Below are 22465 nucleotides of genomic sequence, written 5' to 3'. Positions count from 1 at the left end.
AAGGCCCTTCCAGGCCCTTCGAATAATAAGAACGAAATTTATTTAGTAAAAATTCCTTATGTCCAGAAATTGTACTAAAAGCCATGATCTGTATAACATTTTAACTTGAGACTACTTTTCCTTGTTCTGGAATGTCTTATTTCCTAAGAGAGCAAGAAAATTAGAGGTTAAAAATATTAACCTGTAACTTATTCTGTAGTCTTATTCCTACAAATGAATTTGATTCAGTGGTGCCTTAATACACAAGAAGTAGATGATTGGGCCTTTCATGGGCTTGATTTTTCCAAGCAAGTTTCCTGAGGAGTTATTTTATAAAGTCCTTGCCATTTCAGCAGTCAAGGTACAAGCATTACATGTGTGATATAGGCTTCACAAAATATTTGACTTTCTGTAATTCTTATTTTTGCCCCTAGTTCAACAGAGCAGGTGACCCCACATGTAACTTGAAGCATGACAGGAGTTCAATTAAATTGCAAAGAAGAAAGTAACTTAGTGGAAAGTCATTCAAAGTATTTGACTCATTCTTGGAGAAACCATTGGGTATTTTTTGTGACTGCCCTAAGTCCATGCCCACATCTAGAGTTAGCAGGAAAAGCATCTTATATTTCCTTATGGTAAAAGAAATTATGTTGGCATATGCCTTAGTAATATATACTCTTAACACCAAACATTGTCTTGTGGGCAACAGAAAAGTGTGAAATTTTGTACTTTAAAATATTCATATTAGTTTTCAAAATGCTTTTGATTCCTAGTATACTGAAGATTCCCACTTTAAAATTCACAGTCTGTGGACTGATTAGTCCATTAGTTTGAAATTATAATGGCTCATGACTTTATGTAAAGTTAAACTTCTGATTGTGTCTATTTATACTCCAAATTGTACTAAATAGTGTTCACATTTCAGCTAGCAGTATGAAGAAAATTAACTTGATCATAGCCAGATCCAGCCCAAACAGTGATAATCTAATTATAGTAATATAGTAATCTGTAAATGTAGATATTATAATTAGAATTATCTACCAGTAGAACAGCATGGAAGTAATGGTTGATTTGACAGAGGTATCTAATTTTTTTTTTTTTTTTAATGCCTTTACTCACTTTTCTGGTCTCATGTTCACACACTAAAGATCCTGCCTTTGTAGAGCCTAAATTACATCTCCCCAAAGAAAAATTCTTTCAAACTGTTTTGCGGTTTGCTTACATTTTTATCTCCCTCATTTTCTTATTTAAAAATATATTCAAATTATTTATATTCTTAAATAGTTGATGATTTTTGACTTCCACCTTTGCATACGTAGTCAAAATACTTCCCCAAGGTTCTATATGGGAATTTGCTTACTTTTGATAGGTGGCCTTTACTGCTTTAACATCTATAGTATTGTCCTCATGTGTAATTTTATAAGCTGTTCTATATTTTCCTCAGTTGTGATTGTTTTCCTGGGTGAATGGTTATTTCTCCTCTTCACATGTCCCTGTACAATGTTAACTGTATGTATTGATGTACTTGAAATAATGATGTATTTATTGAGGGCTTTTTAGTATACTGTTTCCTGTGGAGAAAAAAAAAAGGCTTGAATCTTTATTCATTTGGATATTAGTTGTTAACCAAAAAATTAAGTGAAGGGGCTAATTCAGTAAGGCATTTTGGCATTTGGTCTTAATTAATTAAAAATATGTTGCTTTATTTTGTCAAAGGAGACACGTCCACTTTGTGTCAGCAGCAGACAGGTACTAAATGCTCAAATATTTCAGTCCAAATGAGAGTGCACATAACTGTAAATTTCATGGGTTGTTTTACAATATTTTAAAATCAGATAGTTTATTTGAGGAGTGATTTTCATAGCCGTTGGATTAAATCTCATTCTGGATTTTAAGTATCTTCTTTCGTGGTGAATGGGAACCAAATTGCTCCAACCCTAACCTTTGTATGTGACACAGCCTCCATGCCCAGTGAAGTTAAACAAGAATGTAGATCGAGGATTATTTGTAAAATGTTGCCAAGCTCATGCTGCCAGATTTATAAATCAAAAGTTAAGTTTTGTAATTTAATTTTTTTTTTTGTTTTATAACCATATAACTGTCTGCCAAGCACAAGTCATAGGTGCTTCAGATAGGTTGGTGGTTATAAATTTTCTCTCCCCTTCTCTCTTTCTTAATGTAAATTCTGGAGATTTTCTTCAGGGACTGTGGGGTGTTACTTGGCAGATAACCTGCTTCCATCTGGCCTTTCTGCAGGAGAAAAGGTGATGCAGGATGATGAGTTCACCTGTGACCTCTTCCGCTTCCTTCAGTTGCTTTGTGAAGGACACAATTCAGGTTTGTGGGCAGGCTGCCAGTCAGAAAAATCAAGGTGGTGGCTACTGATGACAAAACCTCTTAATTGTTGAAGGTTTGGCAGCCTTCATAAAATACTGTGAAAGGTGGAATAGCTGCTGGACTCTACAGGAAGAGAAAATCTTCAACTGGAATTCAGTTGCCAGTGTTTTTTATCAGATGTAATTTTGTAGCTAAGATAATAGTTACCAAAAGGATGAATTTTGGATCTCAACCTACTAGGAAAGTTAAATTTACATAGGAAAATGTATGTGGTTTATAGCTTCTAGACATGGAAGCTTCAGAGGAATACGTAAGAGGAAATTGTATTTATTGCCCTTTGGTGCACACAGTTTCCCACTAGTGTCAGTTGGAATTGTATGGGAAGTTATAATGTACACAATGCCTTTCTTGAAGAAAAAACGTATCTTTTAAATATTAAAGACTACATTAGAAATGCATAATTTAAGTGTATTTTTATCATTAAATATATTTCCCTCTGTTCTCTCTGCCATTCTTAGGGAATGAAAAGAGAAAAAGAAGGGATTTTTTTTTCCTTTTTAGGCATTAGACATATTTCTGACTTAGTTATCAGGATTTGTATAATTATGTGATAAATTTTACTTAAAATATATTTGAAGTATAATTGTATTGATATTGATATAGTTGTAGTCATAAATAGATTACAGTAAGATCAACTTAATTTTTACAGGTGAAATATATAAACAAGTTTCTGGCTTCAGTAGATCACTACTGTGTGATCTCTGCAATAAGATGTTAAAACCCTTACAGTGGTTTATTGACTAAAAAAGAAAAGAAAGAGAAGAAAACCCAATCCATGCCTCTAAGCTAAACTTTTCTAGACCTTCATAAATAAGAATTAATTTTCAGAAGTAGTTTGAAAACTTAAATAAATTTAAATTTAACTTCTATTTGAATTTTTAGATTTTCAGAATTACCTGAGAACTCAAACTGGTAACAACACAACTGTTAATATTATCATTTCTACTGTGGATTACTTATTGAGAGTTCAGGTAAGTAATTTATGCACTAAGTAAGTAGATGATTACTTCTATACAAGTTTTATTAGAGGAGCCCATTTATTTGTCATCACACTTATTCTGGTCCCTGTAGCTCAAACTGATGAGAAAGGCTGAAATTCTCTGATGGTTGCAGTACTTTAGGAGTTGTTACTTTGTACTGGGAGAGTCAGAGGTAACACACGTGTGAGAGTGGTTTCAGCCTTTATGGGCAGGGATGGGGTGGAGGCTGCTAACCAAGGAGGGCGGCAGGAGGTGGGGGCGTGCGCGGTGTGTCCCCGGGCACGGCACGGGTGGCCACGTGTCGGCTGAAAATACCCTGGGAGTGAGAACTGTTTTGTACTGCTCACGTTCAGTTTCAGCCAGCTGCTTTTTCGTCCATATTCTGATTAGGCTGAGCACTGGTTGCTCTGTGAATGAATGCTCATGTTCTGCCATGGAGTGAGGCATAAGAACAGTGCATTTTCTGCAGAAAAGAAGGGGGAAAAATGGTGAAAGGAAAAATAAACTGCAAAAGGCTAGATTAAAAACTCTTTCAATCATCTATTTTTAATTATCTCACAAATCCTTCTAGTATGAAAACATTTCATGGTCACAAGATAGTAGAAAGTAATGAAAAAAATTTACTTTGTTTCCAGATTGCAACATGTGAATGGTGCGAAAACATATTTTGTGATAAACATTCGTAATTTTTACCTATATTTCTCTTCTTTCTGAAAATCACTGCACATGATAATATATTATGTTGTGTTTTTTTAAAAAAAATATTTATCTAGTTAAGTTCCCTTTAGCCATACATTTATTTACTCTGAGAATTCCAGACTGTGAAAATTGTTTTTCTTTTTTTTTTGTTTACACTGCTGTTGCTATCAACATTGCTTTCTATCTTTATGTATTCTGTAGAAGTTTTGGAGGGAGTACAATGATTTCCATTCCATTGCTTACTTTGTTGAAAATTTAATAAGCTCGCCTTTGGGGAAGATGGAGAGAGGAATGTGCACACAAAGCACTCTTTGCTCCCACTATTGACTAGGTGTCAAGCACACAGTATAAAGAGACATTGTTTAATGAACAGCATGCAGCATGGCAATACCACTGAGCACTCTTTTTCAGAATGCAGGTGGTTGTATTTCTAAGATCAGATACCAACTCATCTAATTTTTAATTTATTTTATTTTGAGGTTTTCTGTGGGGCATTTAAGTTATTCCTTTCCTTGTGTTTGTTTTCCTGGTGATTCCCTTGAGATGAAACTACAATTCTTGAAGCAGTACTTGAGAATTGCTGAATGGTTCATTTAAAGCCTTTATAAACTAAATAATTTTCAGAACTAGAACTGTCTAATACTGTTTTTCTTACATTGATGAATATCCAGTTAGAGCCAGTTCAGTCACACAACCTCTTTGTAATTGTCACAACTGCTTTTTTCTTTAGGAATCCATCAGTGATTTCTATTGGTATTATTCTGGGAAGGATGTTATTGATGAACAAGGACAGCGAAATTTTTCCAAAGCCATACAGGTTGCAAAGCAAGTTTTCAATACTCTCACAGAGTATATCCAGGTAAATTAATTTCATTAGGATGTTATGAACTTGAAAGAAAATTCATTATACATTTGGCGTGAAGATATAAAGCAGTTAGACATAACATAGAAACACAGTATTTATTCTTCAACATTTATTTTAGTGCATTTCTTTATGAATGAAGCAAAATATTCAAATGGATGTTTATACACCTGTCATTACTCCTTTGCAAATTTATCAATTTATTAAAATCCGTGATTATTAATAACTAATCATCTATGTAAGGTAGTGGAATTTTGTTTTGTTTTTCATTTTGATTAGACTGCAGCAGTGTTACCCACTTTAAAGCCTTTACCTTCAATCCACTGAGAAAACTAATTTCAGTGCAGATGATACCTGGTATTTAGTCAATGTAGCATTAAATAGTATTTTCCATCAGGAATTAGGTTGTTTTAAGGCATCAATGATATGTTTGAGATGGTGAATTCAGACTTCATATTTGAGAATTGTAGAGACACACTTGAGGTGGACTCAGGAATAAATGAGATTGGGATCAATTCTGTCAAAATAAAAATATGACAGTTCATCCAGGACATCTAAAGAATTCAGTGTCATTTAGTTCTGTATTAATTGCTTGTGTAAACAAATTGACCATATTAGAATTTGATTCTACATATAATAAGTATGTTAGAGAGGATCTCATTAGACTGTTAGGTGTCTACTACATTGGTTTCATTCAGATGAAATTAATTATTATGAAAATACTATGTTATAGTTCATGATGATGAAATATGACGGAGTAGCACTTAATATAAATGAGAAGAGGCAACTTGTAGGCATTTGTGTAAATATATCTAATGTATACATATTTTTCAAATCACAAGTATTGTTTCTTTATCTGATAGAGATTTTATTTGTTATCCTTTGGTGCTTCAAAATCTTTTGTGTTCCTATTTCTTAGAAGTAAGAATTTTCTTTAAGTATTTTTTAGCACTGTGCTCTATATAATATGCTGGGGGGAAAAATCAGGAAACCGATTCTCTAATCCCTTATGTGAATTTTGCATTAACCTCCCATAAACTTTTTCCTAATTTACAGAACTACATAAGGAAGAAACAGCTTGAAGATTTGTACTCCTTCAGCATTTATTGTTTAAAGTAGCAAACAGATACACACTCTGGGGTTCTGAATTAGTATATTGAGACTTGGTTAAAACAAGAGAATGGTTATTAGGAATAGGCATTTTTTACAGTCAGTGGTCTTGTTAAATACATAATTCTAGTTATGTTTAATATTTCATGACAGTTTTAAAGGACAACTCCAACTATGCACTTGTGTACTTCTTCCTGGTTTTGTTGAATTTCTTGCAAACAAACTTTGATTTTCTTTTCTTTGTTGTTGTGGTGGTGTTTTGTTTTTTTCATGAACAACAGGGGCCGTGTACTGGGAATCAGCAAAGTCTGGCACACAGCAGGCTGTGGGATGCTGTAGTTGGTTTCCTTCATGTATTTGCCCACATGCAGATGAAGCTGTCTCAGGTATCTTTTTGTTTTACTTTTTCCTTCATAAGTCACTCACATTTTTGTAAAAGAGAAACAAACATTAATACGTTAGAGTCATTAATAGCAACAATTGTTAGGAAAAATAAAATGCAGAGATGATAGAATACAATAAAATTGAGGGACTAAATTGCAAAACTAGAGCAGGTGTGAATAGCGGGCTTGTAATTGGATCTCTGGCCACAGGTGAAAAAAAAGATTAGATCTAAATGCAAATGAAGCATATAACTGATATTCAGAAAGAACTCTCAGTTCTGGTCTTTTGTACCAAAATTCTCTCACAGTGTTTTCTGCAGCTCCCTTTTATGCAGGACCCATCATGTTCGTTGATGGCACCTGCACTGAACCCTAGTTATTATCATTGAACCCTAGTCCAACACGTCTACATCTAAACCTTTTTCACTCTTAGTAGACTGAGTAGTCAGATCTCATAATGGGTGAATTTCTTTTAGGTGTGAGTACTCATTTCTTAAGGTGTAGAAATAGTGAAGGGAGTTGGCACAGAGAGTTATTCCAAGTGTGAAAATTAGATGCAAGTAATCCTATCCTTAAGCAGTGCATTTTTCAACTTCTTAAATTTTTAAAAGAATCACACATTTTCACTGAATGCATTGATTCTAATTTTTTTACATAATTTCACGTTTTTAGAGAAAAATGTCATACGCTTATGAAAGTGTTAGTTATTGTTAAGAAATGTAGCTCTGAAGTGTCTGAGGTTTTAGATTTCATTATCTGACTCCAAAGGTGTCCATGTAAGTATTCCTTGCATAAATTAGTCTTGCTCAGAATATTTTTTTCTCCCTGCTTTTGGAACTTGATGGATGAAAGTAGGCTGCTTGCTTACACTTGTGGAGTTTGGGCTTCAGGTACATTTCTCATTGTTTATGGCTAAATGGCATCACAGTCAAACCTGATTTTCAAAAGAAATGCATTGAATTTCTACTGAAGTGCACTTAAATGTGCCTGTGGATACTGTTCTTCTTTTGAGACATCTTTGTTTTTTTAAGAATTTTTGAATAGTCGATATTTGGGTAGGCCACAGTGAAGGCTATTGTGCTTTCTTCCTGTTCCACTAAAGCAAACTGGAAAGAGGTATTTAAGTAGTTACTGACAGTGAGTCAAACACCTGGTAACTATGTATTCATGAAATAGGAGGTGGCTATTGGCCAGATTTGCTTTTACCATAATGACACGTTTATAGTCTCAGCTGTGCCCAAAGTGGCTTCACAGCATCTTTGATTACTGGATGTAGAAAATAACAATCTCATCCCATCTCTTCAAAATTAACCCAGCAGCTTTGCACAACAAAAGTGTGGACTTACTTGTGATGTTCTGTGGGATGTCAGAAACACAGTCTAGTCCAAGTGTATCATTCCAAATACATCACTATAAATTGTGATGGCGTCTTTCTCTTGCTTGGAGATGAAGCTTTTGGAAACTCTTTATGGGATCTAGCAGGAAATACCAGAATAGGCATGGGCTCTTTTGTTTGTTTATATTTATCACAAGAATATATTAACAAGTTTTTCATATTATGCTGAAATACCAGTTTCCAAAAGTGTTGAGTGTGGCTAAATAGAGTTATAAGGAGTTGCAATTTGGCTTTTGTCTGTATGAGGGGTCTGCCTCTAAATACTTGGGTTACATACTTGGATTTTGTTTTCAGTCATGAGTTTCCAGGGCACTTTTGGAGAACATTTGAAGCAAGATTTTAGCAGGAGCAAAATTAAATCACTATTTTGTTTGGATTTTAAGTTGGTGTTTTTGTTTTTTGGTTTTGTTTTTTTTTCTTTTTAATTCTCTCTCTTGCAGCAGGAAGCAACAATGTGATAATGGTAATACTTATTAAGAATCTAAGGCACAAAACAATTTCAATCCAAATAAACAAAGATCATCCGGGTTGTAAATAACTTTTGTAGTTAAAAGTTTTGTAATGAAAACTTACAGGGCAAATCAGTTAAAAATCTTGTTATTTCCAAATTATGCGGTTTTCAATCCAAGATCCAAGTTGTCATTGTTGAGGGTGGAATGGGTGCTTTAGACAAAGTTTATTAGAAAAGCCACCTCTTTGACTCTGAAGAAAGAGCAGAAAGAACTCCTTTTTGTATTTAAACTCCTTTACAGAAAGTAAGCCCTTAACTTCAGATTTTGTTAACAGTTTAAGGAGTTATAGAGGTGCGATTAAATCAGTGTCCTGCAAGTTTTAATGATGGAATATCATACAAATTTATAAAAGATGAGTTACCTATTAAGAAAAATGAACAGAGAGATCTTAACCAGAATTGCCGTATTCACAGTATAAAAGCTAAAAAACGCTGGTCAGCTATAACACTAAATGTCAAAGTGCACTCTATGAAAACAATTCTGTTAAAGCAATTATATGCAAGGTAGCAGAGGAAACATTACGTAGAGGTTGATGAATCTCACCACCCTCCTTTTTGTGGTGCACTTTCTCCTCTTTCTCTCAATCCTTGGGAAGTAGCTGTGGAGAGGTGTCCCAGATCTGCAGGAGAAATGCCATATACTTCAAGTACATGGAAGAATCCAACTGTATGAAAGTAGCCTGGGATTTTTATAGTGGAAAGAAATTGGCTGGCAGCATAGGCCTCTAGGTCAGTCTAGCAGCTTATCTGTCAAGTCTGACTTCAAAGGAACAGATATGTGTTTAAAGACGGTAAGCCAGGCCAGCCTTTTAGCATATTCAGCACTAAAAAATAGCACTGTGGTGCCACTTGCAGCTCACCACAGATGGCCTGTATTGCTTTGTCTCCTGACCGGGTTCCAGGCCAAGCAGATAAGCTTTATCAGGGCAAAGCATCCTGCCACAGCCATGTAGTACCTTGAGTTTGTTGTACCACTCACTGAAGTTCAGCACTGCCCAAGTGTTTGTTATCAATGGCGTGATGCAACAGTGTATCACTGAGGAATAAATTAAGTAGCTGAATAATTCTATCCAGATAGACTCCAGGCAAGTGACATAGTAAACTTGGTGAACCTGATAAGAGGTGGCTGAAAAAGATCAATTTAATGCATGTCTAGGCCTTTACTAATGGAATTTTATTAATAAATATTTTAACATTTTATTTCAACTTTTCTTTTTCCCTCCAAAAAGTTCAGTGGCTTATAATGAAATTGCTCATTTTGAATCATGTTATACTTTGAGCTTTATGTGCTACTGCTATTGATGGTTTTACAATTTTCCATAGCTGCAAACTTGATTACCAAAAATGTCAATATTGTAGCTGTCAGGAAACATTACAGAAGCATCATCTATGACTTTGACATACCCAGTTATTGCTTTAAATCTTTTATCACATTCAGTTTTGTCTTTATTAAGTTACTCTTTCTAAACAGATGATGGTGTAAGTATGCTGTGAGGAGTTAGACAATTAAATATATTTTCACTGTATTACCATTTTTGATACTTCTAGCTTCTTAATTTCTAAGTCTACCTTTTACAGGGTGAAATATGCATGCACATAAATGTCAAATTAATATATCATTATATTTATATACTGTCTTTGTTATTTAGGATTCCAGTCAAATTGAACTATTGAAGGAATTAATGGATCTTCAGAAAGATATGGTTGTCATGTTGCTATCTATGCTGGAAGGTAGTAAAAATTTGAAATCTCTTTCGCTGTTGTTCTAGCAAAGTTTTTACCTTTGTAATTTTCTCAGTTTGAGAGATAATGCTCTATATTTCTTTGCGTTTTTAATTTTCATGTCTCAATTGTGAGAAGACCTTTCAGGTCTGAAAGTGAGTGGAAGATTGAGGTAGGATAGTTGACATAAGTTATATTAATTGTGAATGCCAGAACTTTATAAAATCCAGAGCTAGCAGAAGGTTTTGTTTTTTTTTCCATGAACTTGACTTGTCATCTTTTGGGTTGGATGAAAAGGTTTTTACTATTTAAGTTGAAATCCTGAGCTGTGGGGATGAAACCATTTGTCAGTAATTTAATTAACAAGCTTAATATATTGCATTTATTTTGACAGTGATCTTACCCATAAAGAACAGTCTTCATTCATCTAGTGACTATGTTCAAGGTCCTGAAATTATGATTCCTGGGCTTTATGCTCATAGAAAGCTACTGAGAAGCAAAGTAAATTCTTGGTACTGTAGGCTGTGCTCTGTAAGGAACCTACTGAGCTCATCCAGATAATAGTGAACTACTGACACTAGGTCTGTCTGTGCTGCACTATAGTGAAATTTTTAATATGCTACCCCACTTTTACTACTGTATTAAATTTATGATCTCTCTCTACAGGCCTTGTTAGTTCTTCCTTTCTGTAATGGCAAATAATTAGTCACTTAAATTTTTTCAAGTGTTAGGGTAGAATTAATAATAAATGACTTCAGATTTTGTAGTTAGCTTTCTCATGTAAGTGTGTTATCCAATAGTTTATCATTCTTAATCTTTGATTGCTTTATTATTCATTATAATTTATAATGATTAAATATATGAATATATTTATATTCATTTCTTTGCCAAAATATTGGCTGACATTATCTCTAATATCCTGTCATCACCTCTAGGTAATGTTGTGAATGGGACTATTGGAAAGCAGATGGTCGATATGCTTGTGGAATCATCGAACAATGTGGAGATGATTCTGAAGTTTTTTGATATGTTCTTAAAATTGAAAGATTTGACTTCCTCTGATGCATTCAAAGAATATGACCCTGATGGTAAAGGGATAATCTCTAAGAGGGATTTTCACAGGGCAATGGAAAGCCATAAACACTATACTCAGTCTGAAACTGAGTTTCTGCTGTCGTGTGCTGAAACAGATGAGAATGAGACTTTGGACTATGAGGAGTTTGTGAAACGATTTCATGAGCCTGCAAAAGACATTGGTTTCAATGTCGCTGTTCTCCTGACCAACCTGTCAGAACACATGCCTCATGATACACGCTTGCAGACTTTCCTTGAGCTCTCAGAGAGTGTGCTGAATTACTTCCAGCCTTTCCTCGGACGTATAGAAATCATGGGCAGTGCCAAGCGCATCGAACGAGTTTATTTTGAAATAAGTGAGTCAAGTCGGACTCAGTGGGAAAAGCCTCAGGTGAAAGAGTCAAAGAGACAATTTATATTTGATGTTGTAAATGAAGGTGGGGAGAAGGAAAAGATGGAGCTTTTTGTTAACTTCTGTGAGGATACCATCTTTGAAATGCAACTGGCTGCCCAGATCTCTGAGTCAGATCTGAACGAAAGGTCGGCAAATAAAGAGGAGAATGAGAAGGATAATCCTGAGGAAGAAGATCCTAGAATGGGTTTCTTCTCTCTTGTGACCATGAAGTCAGCTTTAGTAGCTCTCAAGTATAATTTAATGACTCTTATGAAAATGCTCAGCATGAAGAGTCTAAAGAAGCAAATGAAAAAAGTGAAGAAAATGACCATGAAGGACATGGTCATGGCTTTGTTTTCTTCTTACTGGAGCATTTTGGTGGGCTTACTACATTTTGCTTGTAGTGTTGTCCGAGGCTTTTTTCGCATCATATGCAGTTTGCTGCTTGGGGGAAGCCTAGTAGAAGGAGCCAAGAAAATCAAGGTGGCCGAACTGTTGGCTAATATGCCAGATCCCACCCAGGATGAGGTGCGTGGGGAAGAAGAAGAAGGGGAGAGGAAACCAACAGAAGCTGCATTGCCTGCAGAGGACTTGACAGATCTGCAGACTTTAACAGAAGAGAGTGATCTGCTCTCAGATATATTTGGTTTGGATTTGAAACGAGAAGGTGGACAGTATAAATTGATCCCTCACAATCCAAATGCTGGTTTGAGTGATTTACTGAGCACTCCCTCCTTAGCTCCAATGCCTGAGGTACAGGAAAAAATCCAGGTAATTTTATCTTTTATTTCTGATGTATATTTCTCTATTTAATATATTAAATGTAGTCTTAAAATAAAACTTTCATCTTTGTTTTTCTGGATTTTCTGACTTTTTTTAAAAAAGGACCATGTGTAATTACTGGTGTTTACTCTTTCTGTGTCACAAACTTGAATTTCCACAGCCTTCTTGAAGTACTTCTTGGTGTTTTGGGTTGCTTTTAATTCAGTGTTAAATTGTCTCTCTTTATCAATGTAAATTGAATTATCGTATTTCTTCAGGTTTTCCATTGTTTAACAAAAAACTCTTAATATTCTGTGTTCTGAGTATTCTTTTAACTACTTCTGACCTGTATAATAATGTTTACACACAGTTTTTAATCCTGGTTTTCTGTAGGAGAAGGTGAAAGAAGATGAAAAGGAAGAGAAAGAAGAAACAAAATCGGAACCTGAAAAAGCTGAGTATGTATTACTTTAACCTCTGATCAAAATAAAAAAAGTGGTTTGTTTCACTGAAAAAACTCAGGTTCATTTGTACTTCTTTGCCTTTGATCTTCCGTCCATTCACATTCCAGTTAGGTTGGAGTGGGTTTTTTTAACAATCCTTCTCATCTGTGCACGTTTGCAAGGAAATGCCATGCAGTAGGCACCACTCTGATTCTATGAATTTCTCTCTTCCTAGAAGTATGCTTTGTAATGTCTGTTTAATTTCTTTTAGGATGTGCTTAATTGATTTTTTTTCATGGCAAATCTTAAAGCTAGAAAAAAATTTCTTGAAAATTTTGTAAGAGCACTTGAGTTTCAGAGACCTGCTATCCATCAGTGGTAGAGACTGATTTGCTCTGATTTCCTCTCCCATTTGCTATGACAGGTTGTTAATTGTTTGCATTTGGCAAAACCTTAACATTCCAATACAATTTTAATGAATTACAGAGTACTCTCACATCTTTATGAAGAGATTTGATCCATGATAATTTAAACTCTTTTAGGACATGTTAAAATCTAATGTTAATGCTGTTAGCTCAGAATAAAAATAGTGGAAAGCAAAATATGATGCTTGGTTTTAACCAGTAAAAACTGTGGATCTCTATCCCTGTCTTTTATGGTTCCTGATACATGTACATTTTTTTGTACAGTTTCTATAGCTGTTTTATCACTGTCAGAATTCTAAGAAGATCCCTTAGGCTCAACCTCTCATAATTACTGCTCTTCTGGGATGACAAGCACTTGTCTATGACAAAAGTTCTTCTTCCTAATCAGTGCAGCAAATTTCTAACTTGGCCACTGTAACTTTGCGAGGGAGCATCTTTCTGACTTTTGAAGGTCATTCACTGTTGATTTCTCTGCTTGACTGCATGAGTTGCAGTACTCCTATATTCTCAATCAGGAGTACAGTTAGCACTATTAGCTGCCCTGAAGCTTCTCCTAATGTGACAAACTTTCAAGTGAAAGTTTATCAAATGTCTTCTAGGAAGCTGAGCTGGCTTTGGACATCAGCCATTCTGTTTGTAGATAGGAACAGAGAAATAAATAATGTAATTTAGAAGCTGCCTCCCAGTCTGGTTTGATTTCAAATGGACTTCTGTGATCTTTTCATCTGTCATGCTGACAGATCAAATTAAATTCTAAGACAATTCACAGTTCTTTAGATCATGTTTTTGGAGAAGGCAGTCTGTGAACTCTGACTTTCTCTAATGAGACAGCATGGTGATACCCACACACCAGATCCTGACAAAATCTCACTTCATCTCCTCCTAGAGTGGGTACTTAAGACTTCATCAGGTGGGCAGAAATGTAGAATTTAAAACTTGAGCTTTGACTTGTAAGTGCAAGAAGAACCAAAGATTTCTGCAGCCTTTTTGGAAACTAGATTGTTTAAGTGCGTAGGTTGGAGGGGAGCACTAAACATACAGGCACTCATGCAGACATAGAGCTGTCAGTTTACAGACATTTTGTCACTGCAAGAATCAGCTGCACAATTATGAAGAACCTCTGATAGCAAGGTTGTTAGATTTTTGATTACCTGCCTCTACCAGCGGGCACTCCCACTTCAGGGTGCCGAACCAGTAAGTTCATGTGTAGCCTTAACCAGACCGTCACCTTGCCAGCACTTGGGACTGAAGAGGGATACTTGTCATGTGCGTGCACTGCATGAGTCAGGACTGCTTGAGCCTCATTAAAAGATGCAATAGTCTATCTCAGAGTGTGATTTTAATTTAGCAATTTTATTAATTTGACATATTATTTTGCCTTCATTTGCATCCTAAGAGGAGAAGATGGAGAAAAAGAAGATAAAACCAAGGAAGACAAAGGGAAACAGAAATTAAGACAACTGCATACGCACAGATATGGAGAACCAGAAGTTCAGGAATCAGTTTTCTGGAAGAATATCATTGCATACCAGCAGAAGCTTCTTGTAAGCTGTTCTATAGCTTATGTGTTTAGCTGTTGGCATGGATGTGTTCATATTCTAACAATGTAAAGACCAATCGCATCTGCTGGACCACATTTTTCTATCCGCCATTCTCCATAGAAAGGACATGAAGCAAAGGTTCAATGGGAATGTTAGAGAAAAGAAACACAAAAATAACTTAGTATGCAAGAAATTAATTCGTAGAAAGACAATTATTGTCCCAAACCTAGACATTCAGAGATGCCTGTACATCATTGGAAAACATCCATGCATTTTTCTGGGAGCTAAATTCCTGCATTTTTACAGTAATTAGTGAGACAGTAGGATTTTTCCTTCTGCCTTTGGGAAATTACAAGCTCTCATATGAAAAGAATCAGCTGAGATACATTGCTTAACCTGAAGAGAATAAGAAAAGATTTTAAAGATTTTTTTTTTTTTTGGTGAAATAGCAAGTTCGGATTTGTCAAGCTTTTCAAAACCTGTAGAAAATAATACGTAATGAAACCATAAATCTGCATCTGAGAGTCTCTCAGTAAAATATCAGATAATATTTGCCCCATAACTGCTTACAATCCATACTTTTATTATCTAGGATAATCCATTCATATTTTCAGAAGCTAGAGTGAAATGCAAAGCAAAAAGAAATACACTTTTGCTATGTATATGGTATATAATTGTGTACGGATGGCCTACTTTTAGCATGAGAACATAGGGAAACTACAAAACTGCAGTCAAAATCTTATTAAGAAATAAGTGTTTAAATTTGGCTTTTGAAATGGGATACATTTTTTTAGACTTGCAATCATGTGAATTTAACTTAACTTTTTCTAATAGTCTCATTTTATATTTCACTAATGGTCATCTATGATTAGGGCTGAAAAATGGCAGAATTCCTGTTGGAGTAAAGCATTCAAAATGCGTGCTGTAAAGGTTTGTGAGTTGTCAGAAACGGAAGAGGTACATTTCTGCTGTCCTAGCATCAGAATGTCAGAAAAGCTTTCTATTCATGGTAATCAGGTCACACGTGAATTTTTGCTGACCTGGTAAAAACGTAGTTGATTTTGGAATTGAAAATATTTAAGATAAACTTATATGCAGGGTTTTTTATTTTTTGCTAAAAGCAGCAATTTGCTACATCTGTGAATATTGAACTACAGGGAAAACAGAGACTTCTGTATTATTATTAAATTACTCTTACATTGTGGTGTCTCTGTGTTGTCTTCAAGTGTACTGAGAGGATAATGAAAAAGATTTCAAGAGGCAATTACAAATCCTTCATCCTTTGTGAATGGAGTGAAACGGAAGGTCCTTTATTCATTATTGCACATGTAGAGTAAGAGAACTTGTACATCACTCAAAATGTTTTTTGGTTTGGGTTTTTTTTATATTTGTAATTCTATTAAAAAGTTCCATAATGGAAAAAAAACTTCACCAAAAAAAACGCTATCAGCAGAAGATAATGATGGTTGAATCTTTATTAGGCAAGGTATATTTATGTTTTGTTCTCTTTTCAGAATTATTTTGCACGGAACTTTTACAACATGAGGATGTTGGCGTTATTTGTTGCTTTTGCCATCAACTTTATCCTTCTTTTCTATAAGGTAAACTTCTCAAAATATTACTTTTCAAGTTGTACACTGGAAAACATCTGGGTTTTGTAGTCAATATGCTGAGGTAAAACTACCTAGCCTAACAGGTTTAATACCTGTTTCATCCTACTTCAGAAATCTGACATGGTGACAGCTGAAATAAAGTAAAAATAGGCTTCCAGTACACAAATAGCTACTGACAGAGCATTATGCTGGGACAAAGGCAACAGGGTCAGAGGCACACCCTTGCCTTAGATGCTCCATTTACCAGTACAATGAACCAGCCAAGCAGAGCCTTCATAGGTAATTTAAGCTAATCCATGTCTGTTGAGATGTTTTCTTGTGCCATTATGCTCTCCTGAAAGGGTATGTACAGCCAGGAGTCACATCTTCTTAAGCTTCCTAGAATATCACTGATTTTGTCAAGACTTTCAGCGTCATTAATGTAACTCTAGAATCATTGGACTTGAATAATTTTCTGGCAGAGAGCTGTGATGATAAAGACTATTGCCAGGGGTTTCTTCTGAGAGGGCTATGTCCTTTCTTGAATTTGAAGTGATAAAATTCTTCGTGGACCAAATTTGGTAACATGGACTGACAGTGAAAAAAAGGGAAAGAAAAAACATATTATCACAGAGTGATGTAACAAGATGAAAAGGTCTTCTGAGGTATTCTTTGTGGACATTTTTATGCAAAAAAAAAAAAAAATCTTTCTTTCAAGTTTCTTTACAGTTATATTTTCTTTGGTATCATTTTTTCAGCCCAACTACTTAGCTTGTAGTATTGTAAAACTCCTGTCAAAGGAATACAGCTACAATATTAAGTGTTTTAAACAGGTCTCCACATCTGCTGTGACAGAAGAAAAGGAACTTCCTGTGATATCTGATGGTGAAAGTACCAAGTTGAACATTCTGGACAGCGATGATGAGAGGGTCATTGCAGTGCATTATGTCCTGGAAGAAAGCAGTGGCTACATGGAACCCACACTGAGGATTTTGGCCATTCTACACACAGTCATCTCATTCTTCTGCATCATAGGGTATTATTGTTTGAAAGTAAGAAATAAAATACCTCTTTTTTTCTATGTCTAAACTTCATTATCTGTCTAGTGGTATAATTTAGAAGAAAGTCAACCTGCTTAAGTAGGTTGGGGCACCATATAAAGAAATCTGTTTTTTTAGTGCAGTGTACCCAGAAAGTGTTTGTTAGTTGATGTGTCTATTCAGGAAGCTGTAGACCAGAGTCTAATTTGCTGTCAGGCAGACAGTTACAGCAGTAACCTGCTTCCAAAGCTGCTTGTGACTGTCAAAGACAAGGTGTGACAAGGTATCATCTGCACATGAGGCAGGTGACACTTTTAGATGCTGCATTACTAGTCTGTCAGTTAGGTCATTTGAAAAGAATGCAGCATTTTACTACTGCTGCTGCATACTGTGACTCTATAAAATATAAATGCCTGCTGTTCATACTCACACACTCCGCTGGTAGTGTTTTGGCAGGAGCCTAAGCATCTTTTAAAGGAATATCTTGGAGAAGATCTCTGTTAGGGTTGTGAAAACTGAAGATGCCACCTCCATTGACAAAATGCTGTTTGTGGTTTAAGAAAACCAAATGTCATGAATCTGGAGCTGGGAGAAGTATATCTGACATGTACTTTCCCCATTTTTACATACTTCCAGGGCAAAAGATGTAAATCAAAGTGCAAGATAGTGCTAAATTAAATGGACCCTTGATATGACCCAGCTTCTCATTGGTCCATACATCTTTATTAAGGTCTTATGTGGTCCTTAATATTTTTCTTTTTCATTTTTAATGGTTAATAATTTGTTCTATGCTAAAAGACACGATCTGCATTTGTAGCTCAAGGAAATGTTCATTGTATTAATACTTCTAGTGTTGATTTTGATCTCTACTTGAAATATCTCTACAGGTCAATAAATGCTAAACCATTTTTTTGCTGCATTGGTTGCCATGCATCATGAAAGCTTAGGTTTCTGTTTTTTGAGATGTTTTCTTCTCCCATCTCATACCTTTTTGTTTATTTCTGCTATGACTTTTTATGCTGCTTTTTTTTTTACATTTGTTCTCTGACTAGAAGAGAAAATCATTGTTATCAATATTTATCTTAATTAATTACCTTTTCTCTATGTGATAAGTTTGCTTCTAAATATTGCTTAGCATGAAATCAATTACGTTTTTCTCATTTAGCTGTCTGAAAATGGTGTTGGAACTCTTTTTTATTGTATCTAATGTAATCACTATGTTGCTTGGGTAGTCTTGATTTTCTGTACTATTTCAGTATACTCATGTCCACTCTTGACTACTGTTACAGTCAAGGTGAATAATGCAAGGTGGGTGCATTTTGGGGGCCTGTGAAATAGTTCCAGTAAAGAGTAGAGTTTACTTTTTTTTGGTAAGCGAGTTCTCATAAAAATCCTCTGAACTTTGAGCACTATTTATATCTGCCTTCTTGAAATGTACTTTTGAGGTCATCCAGCTGATGAAAGCGAATTGTAGGTAAAGCCTGTCCGGGTGTCTCAGCTGCTGACAATTCTTTTTTTTGTTCCTTACAGTCTTTCCTCTTTGCAGTGAACCACTTGACTTCCCACTGTGAAACCTTAAAAATTCTTTAACAAGTGAAAAGAGCCTCTAACATCTCTGGGTATTAAAATGAAATCCAAAAATGTAATCTCAAAATAATATTTGGAAGTAGAATTTCTAAGGATTAAAAAAAAAAAAATTCAGCTCTCTTTCACTTGACTACATCTAATCATTTCATAGCACTGAAAAACTAGTTTTATTTGAAGGATCTCCCTTCAGGTGTTTTGACCATCTTTTTACAACTGTTTAGTACACTGTAGTTTAATGATTCTGAATGTTCTGATTTTAATCTATCAGTGCCTTTTCTGTGTTCTGGGGAATTGTTAAATCTTTTAAATTTTTCAAGTATTATTTTTGCTTTATTCAGTTTTGATACTTATTTCTTCAAAACAACCAGCTTTTCTTAATGTTGGAAGACATCAGTGCATTTTACATAATTCCTGTATTTTCTTTCAACTGCAGGTTCCACTCGTTATTTTTAAGAGAGAAAAGGAAGTGGCAAGGAAATTGGAATTTGATGGGCTATATATAACTGAGCAGCCATCAGAAGATGATATTAAGGGACAGTGGGATAGACTTGTAATCAACACACAGTGAGTTTTTTGCTTACTCTGTCTCATTGTAACCCTGCAAGTAATCGTTCTTCTATTTCCACGCTTACATATCATCCATCTTGTCTGAAATAAACAATTATTAGGGATATATTTCTAGCAAGGATATACAAAATTTTCAGGTACCTGCAAGGCTAATATTTACTGCTTAATCTTATGCATTCCCAAATTTTTGCCTTAAAATTATTTCTCTTCATAAAAGAAAAAAGAAACAGGATGGGTTTGTTTTGGCAAGGACAGTGATGATGGTTGTGCATTGCTGTCAGTTCAAGAGTGAGCTGTGCTTTGCATCTCATATTTAAAGTTCTGTTTCTCTGCCTGGTGAGACTGTGTGGGATGTAGCTGCTCTAGAATCCTGTCTGCAGGCATTGGCTCTGCTGTGCTTCTCACATTTGCATGGTAGGCTGAACAACATTTGGCAACTTTCACTCCAGAGGGTTCACAAGTGACTAACTGGTGATAGCCACCACATGGAGACTCTTAGAAACAGAATTGGTATATATTTGTCTAAACTGTCATCTTGTTTATCTGTGTTTTTCAGGTCTTTTCCAAATAACTATTGGGACAAGTTTGTGAAAAGAAAGGTAAGGCTTATTTTTTTAAAAAATTATAAGGCTACAATAAAATTCTAATGCATATTTCTATTCATGTTTGGAGGACTACACTTCTTTGAAATACAACTTTGGTCCAGTGTAATTTTAAAATACACAGAATTCCTTACTGCATTCTTACAACTATTTTTTTACATATTTCAAACTTTTTCTATATAGAGATTTTGTATAAAACAAGAATTCAATACATTCATGAAATTACATGAAGAATTTTGTGTGCGCTTGTATGTATAATGCAAATTATGTAAAATATCTTGTCTGTATTTATGTGTTCTCTGTACGTAAAGAGTGGTGTCCCTCACCCAACAGAAAGTTGAAAAGTAATAATAATAAAACAGGACAGATTAAGATATTTAGGCACAGGACATAATCTGGCAACTATAACTACCTGAAAGGTATATACATGCACTGGCCTTTCTTGTCCCTTACCTCTCTGTTTTCCTGTGGTTTTTCTTCCCCAGGTCACCTAAATCCATCCCATTCTCCATCTTTGCTTTCTCGCTGTAACATCCAATAACATCCCACTTATGATATAAATCCCTTGGCAGTGATCCTCTTAGTCTGACAGGTGATCTGGAGAGTTTTTACCAGTTACTCCTTTTACCCATTTTGATGGGTTTCAGATTTGGGTCTAAGGCTCTCCTGGGGGGGACTAGGTGGAGCAGCCACTCCCTGTGAATCCATAGTTTGGGTTCCTGCCTGCCACTCTGCCACTGTAGTCCCCTAGGCTTGAGGGCCTTTAATGGGCTGATGGCCCTGGGACAAGCTGAGCAAGGTATTCTTTGTGCTCTCTCCCATGCTTTGTGTCTCTTTGTGGGTGTGCAGGTGAGCTTTTATTGCATAAGCTAATGGTCTCTCTCAAAAACTGTCCTCTCTAAGCAGGGACAGCAGAAGCTCATTTCTTACAAATGCTATTTTAAATGTTTTCTCAGTTTGCTCTTAAGAAATTAATCTAATGTTTTTACAATAGCTTACAGCAAAAATGCTCTTTCTAGTGTGTTTGCTCACAACCGAAAAAGAGGGTGTGCATGTTATTGGATCAGATTTACCCCTCCTTCACACTTTAATGCCAATCTTTTATCATACTTTTGGAAACATGTCCTTTTTAATACTCTTAGCTCTTCTGCTTTGTAACAGTCTTAGGTAAACCTGACCAAAAAATCCTTTTAAATTGTATATTCATTTTTCTGTGGAAAAGGGGTTTTTTTTCATATTTTAGGTAGTTATATTTCTACCTGTCTGTAGCAGTAGGGGAAGCAGTAGCTTTCACAGTGTACTTGAGAAAGGAAATAAAATTCTACATTTGCTTCTGTCAATGTAGTTGGTCAAATCAAAAGGAAAGGAGTATGGTTTTAAGTTGTGTGAAGATTTGGTACTTTAGCTTTGGCTGAGGAACTGTGCTGTATGATTTAACTGCCTTCGAGTGTACTATTTTGCAATGAATGTCTTTTATATGTATTTTAATCCCCAGTCTACAAAATAATCCATATCAGGAAGCACTGTTTTCAGGCTTGTTACAAAAAAAGCTTCTCTAAAAATCTACAAAAATATTGTTAAATATTTAAAATATTTCCAATTAGAAAGCTGGCAAAATACCTCCTCACCTTCAGGAGTCACTGAGTTATGATCTTGTTATAGAAAAAATCGTATTTCTTTGACTATTCTTTTTAAAATGAGAAGAGATAGATAATATTTAGGAAGGAGCTGTGTGTTCAGTCGGAATGAAAGCAAGTAAATGTTTATTTCCAGCAAAATTACTTATGAAACATGTTATATTTTGTAAGAAAGAGATAGGGGCTAGTTTGAATTCACTGAAAATAATTTTTTTCTGTAAGTCTGTGTTCAAGATCTTGTGATCACAATTTTATCCATAGTCATGAAGCACTGTTTTCAGGCTTCTTGTATGTTAAACCTCTTGTCTTCAGAGCCAGGCCAAATAACTGCTGATTTACCCCACTGATGAATGTTTTTGAATATTTTTTATTACTTTAGGTAATGGATAAATATGGTGAGTTCTATGGCCGTGACAGGATCAGTGAATTACTAGGAATGGACAAAGCTGCTCTTGATTTTAGTGATGCTCGAGAAAAGAAGAAACCAAAGAAGGATAGCTCCTTTTCTGCTGTGTAAGCATTTGCCTACAATTTGTTTGTGATTGGGTTTTTTGTTTGTTTATTTTTCAAAATTTTGTAGGGGTTTTTCATAAGTTAAAATCAAGCATTTGAGTTTCATCATTCAGACAAAACATCTGTTGCTCATTTATGCATATTTACATAAGAAATAAATTCTTATGTTGAATAATATAGTAAATTCATTTAATAATAGACAATGTATATGCAGGATTCCTCTGGCTTTTTAAGTATGAGGATTTATTT

General features: G+C 35.1%; 1 protein-coding gene across 1 annotated transcript in view; it reads left to right on the top strand.

The window, feature by feature from the left end:
- Positions 1-22465, top strand: part of RYR2 (ryanodine receptor 2) — a 383210-nt gene that overhangs the window by 343943 nt on the left and 16802 nt on the right. Inside the window, exons 84-96 of the mRNA XM_063390404.1 lie at positions 2236-2316; positions 3259-3347; positions 4786-4914; positions 6309-6413; positions 9967-10048; positions 10975-12278; positions 12663-12727; positions 14534-14681; positions 16193-16279; positions 17104-17322; positions 19331-19461; positions 20021-20063; positions 22083-22216. Of these exons, the coding sequence (XP_063246474.1) occupies positions 2236-2316; positions 3259-3347; positions 4786-4914; positions 6309-6413; positions 9967-10048; positions 10975-12278; positions 12663-12727; positions 14534-14681; positions 16193-16279; positions 17104-17322; positions 19331-19461; positions 20021-20063; positions 22083-22216 (2617 nt within the window). The remainder of the gene's footprint in view (positions 1-2235; positions 2317-3258; positions 3348-4785; positions 4915-6308; positions 6414-9966; positions 10049-10974; positions 12279-12662; positions 12728-14533; positions 14682-16192; positions 16280-17103; positions 17323-19330; positions 19462-20020; positions 20064-22082; positions 22217-22465) is intronic.

Source organism: Prinia subflava, chromosome 2 (genome assembly GCF_021018805.1).
Source record: "Prinia subflava isolate CZ2003 ecotype Zambia chromosome 2, Cam_Psub_1.2, whole genome shotgun sequence".
Taxonomy (NCBI): Eukaryota; Metazoa; Chordata; class Aves; order Passeriformes; family Cisticolidae; genus Prinia; species Prinia subflava.
This window is presented reverse-complemented; position numbering and strand designations above follow the sequence as displayed.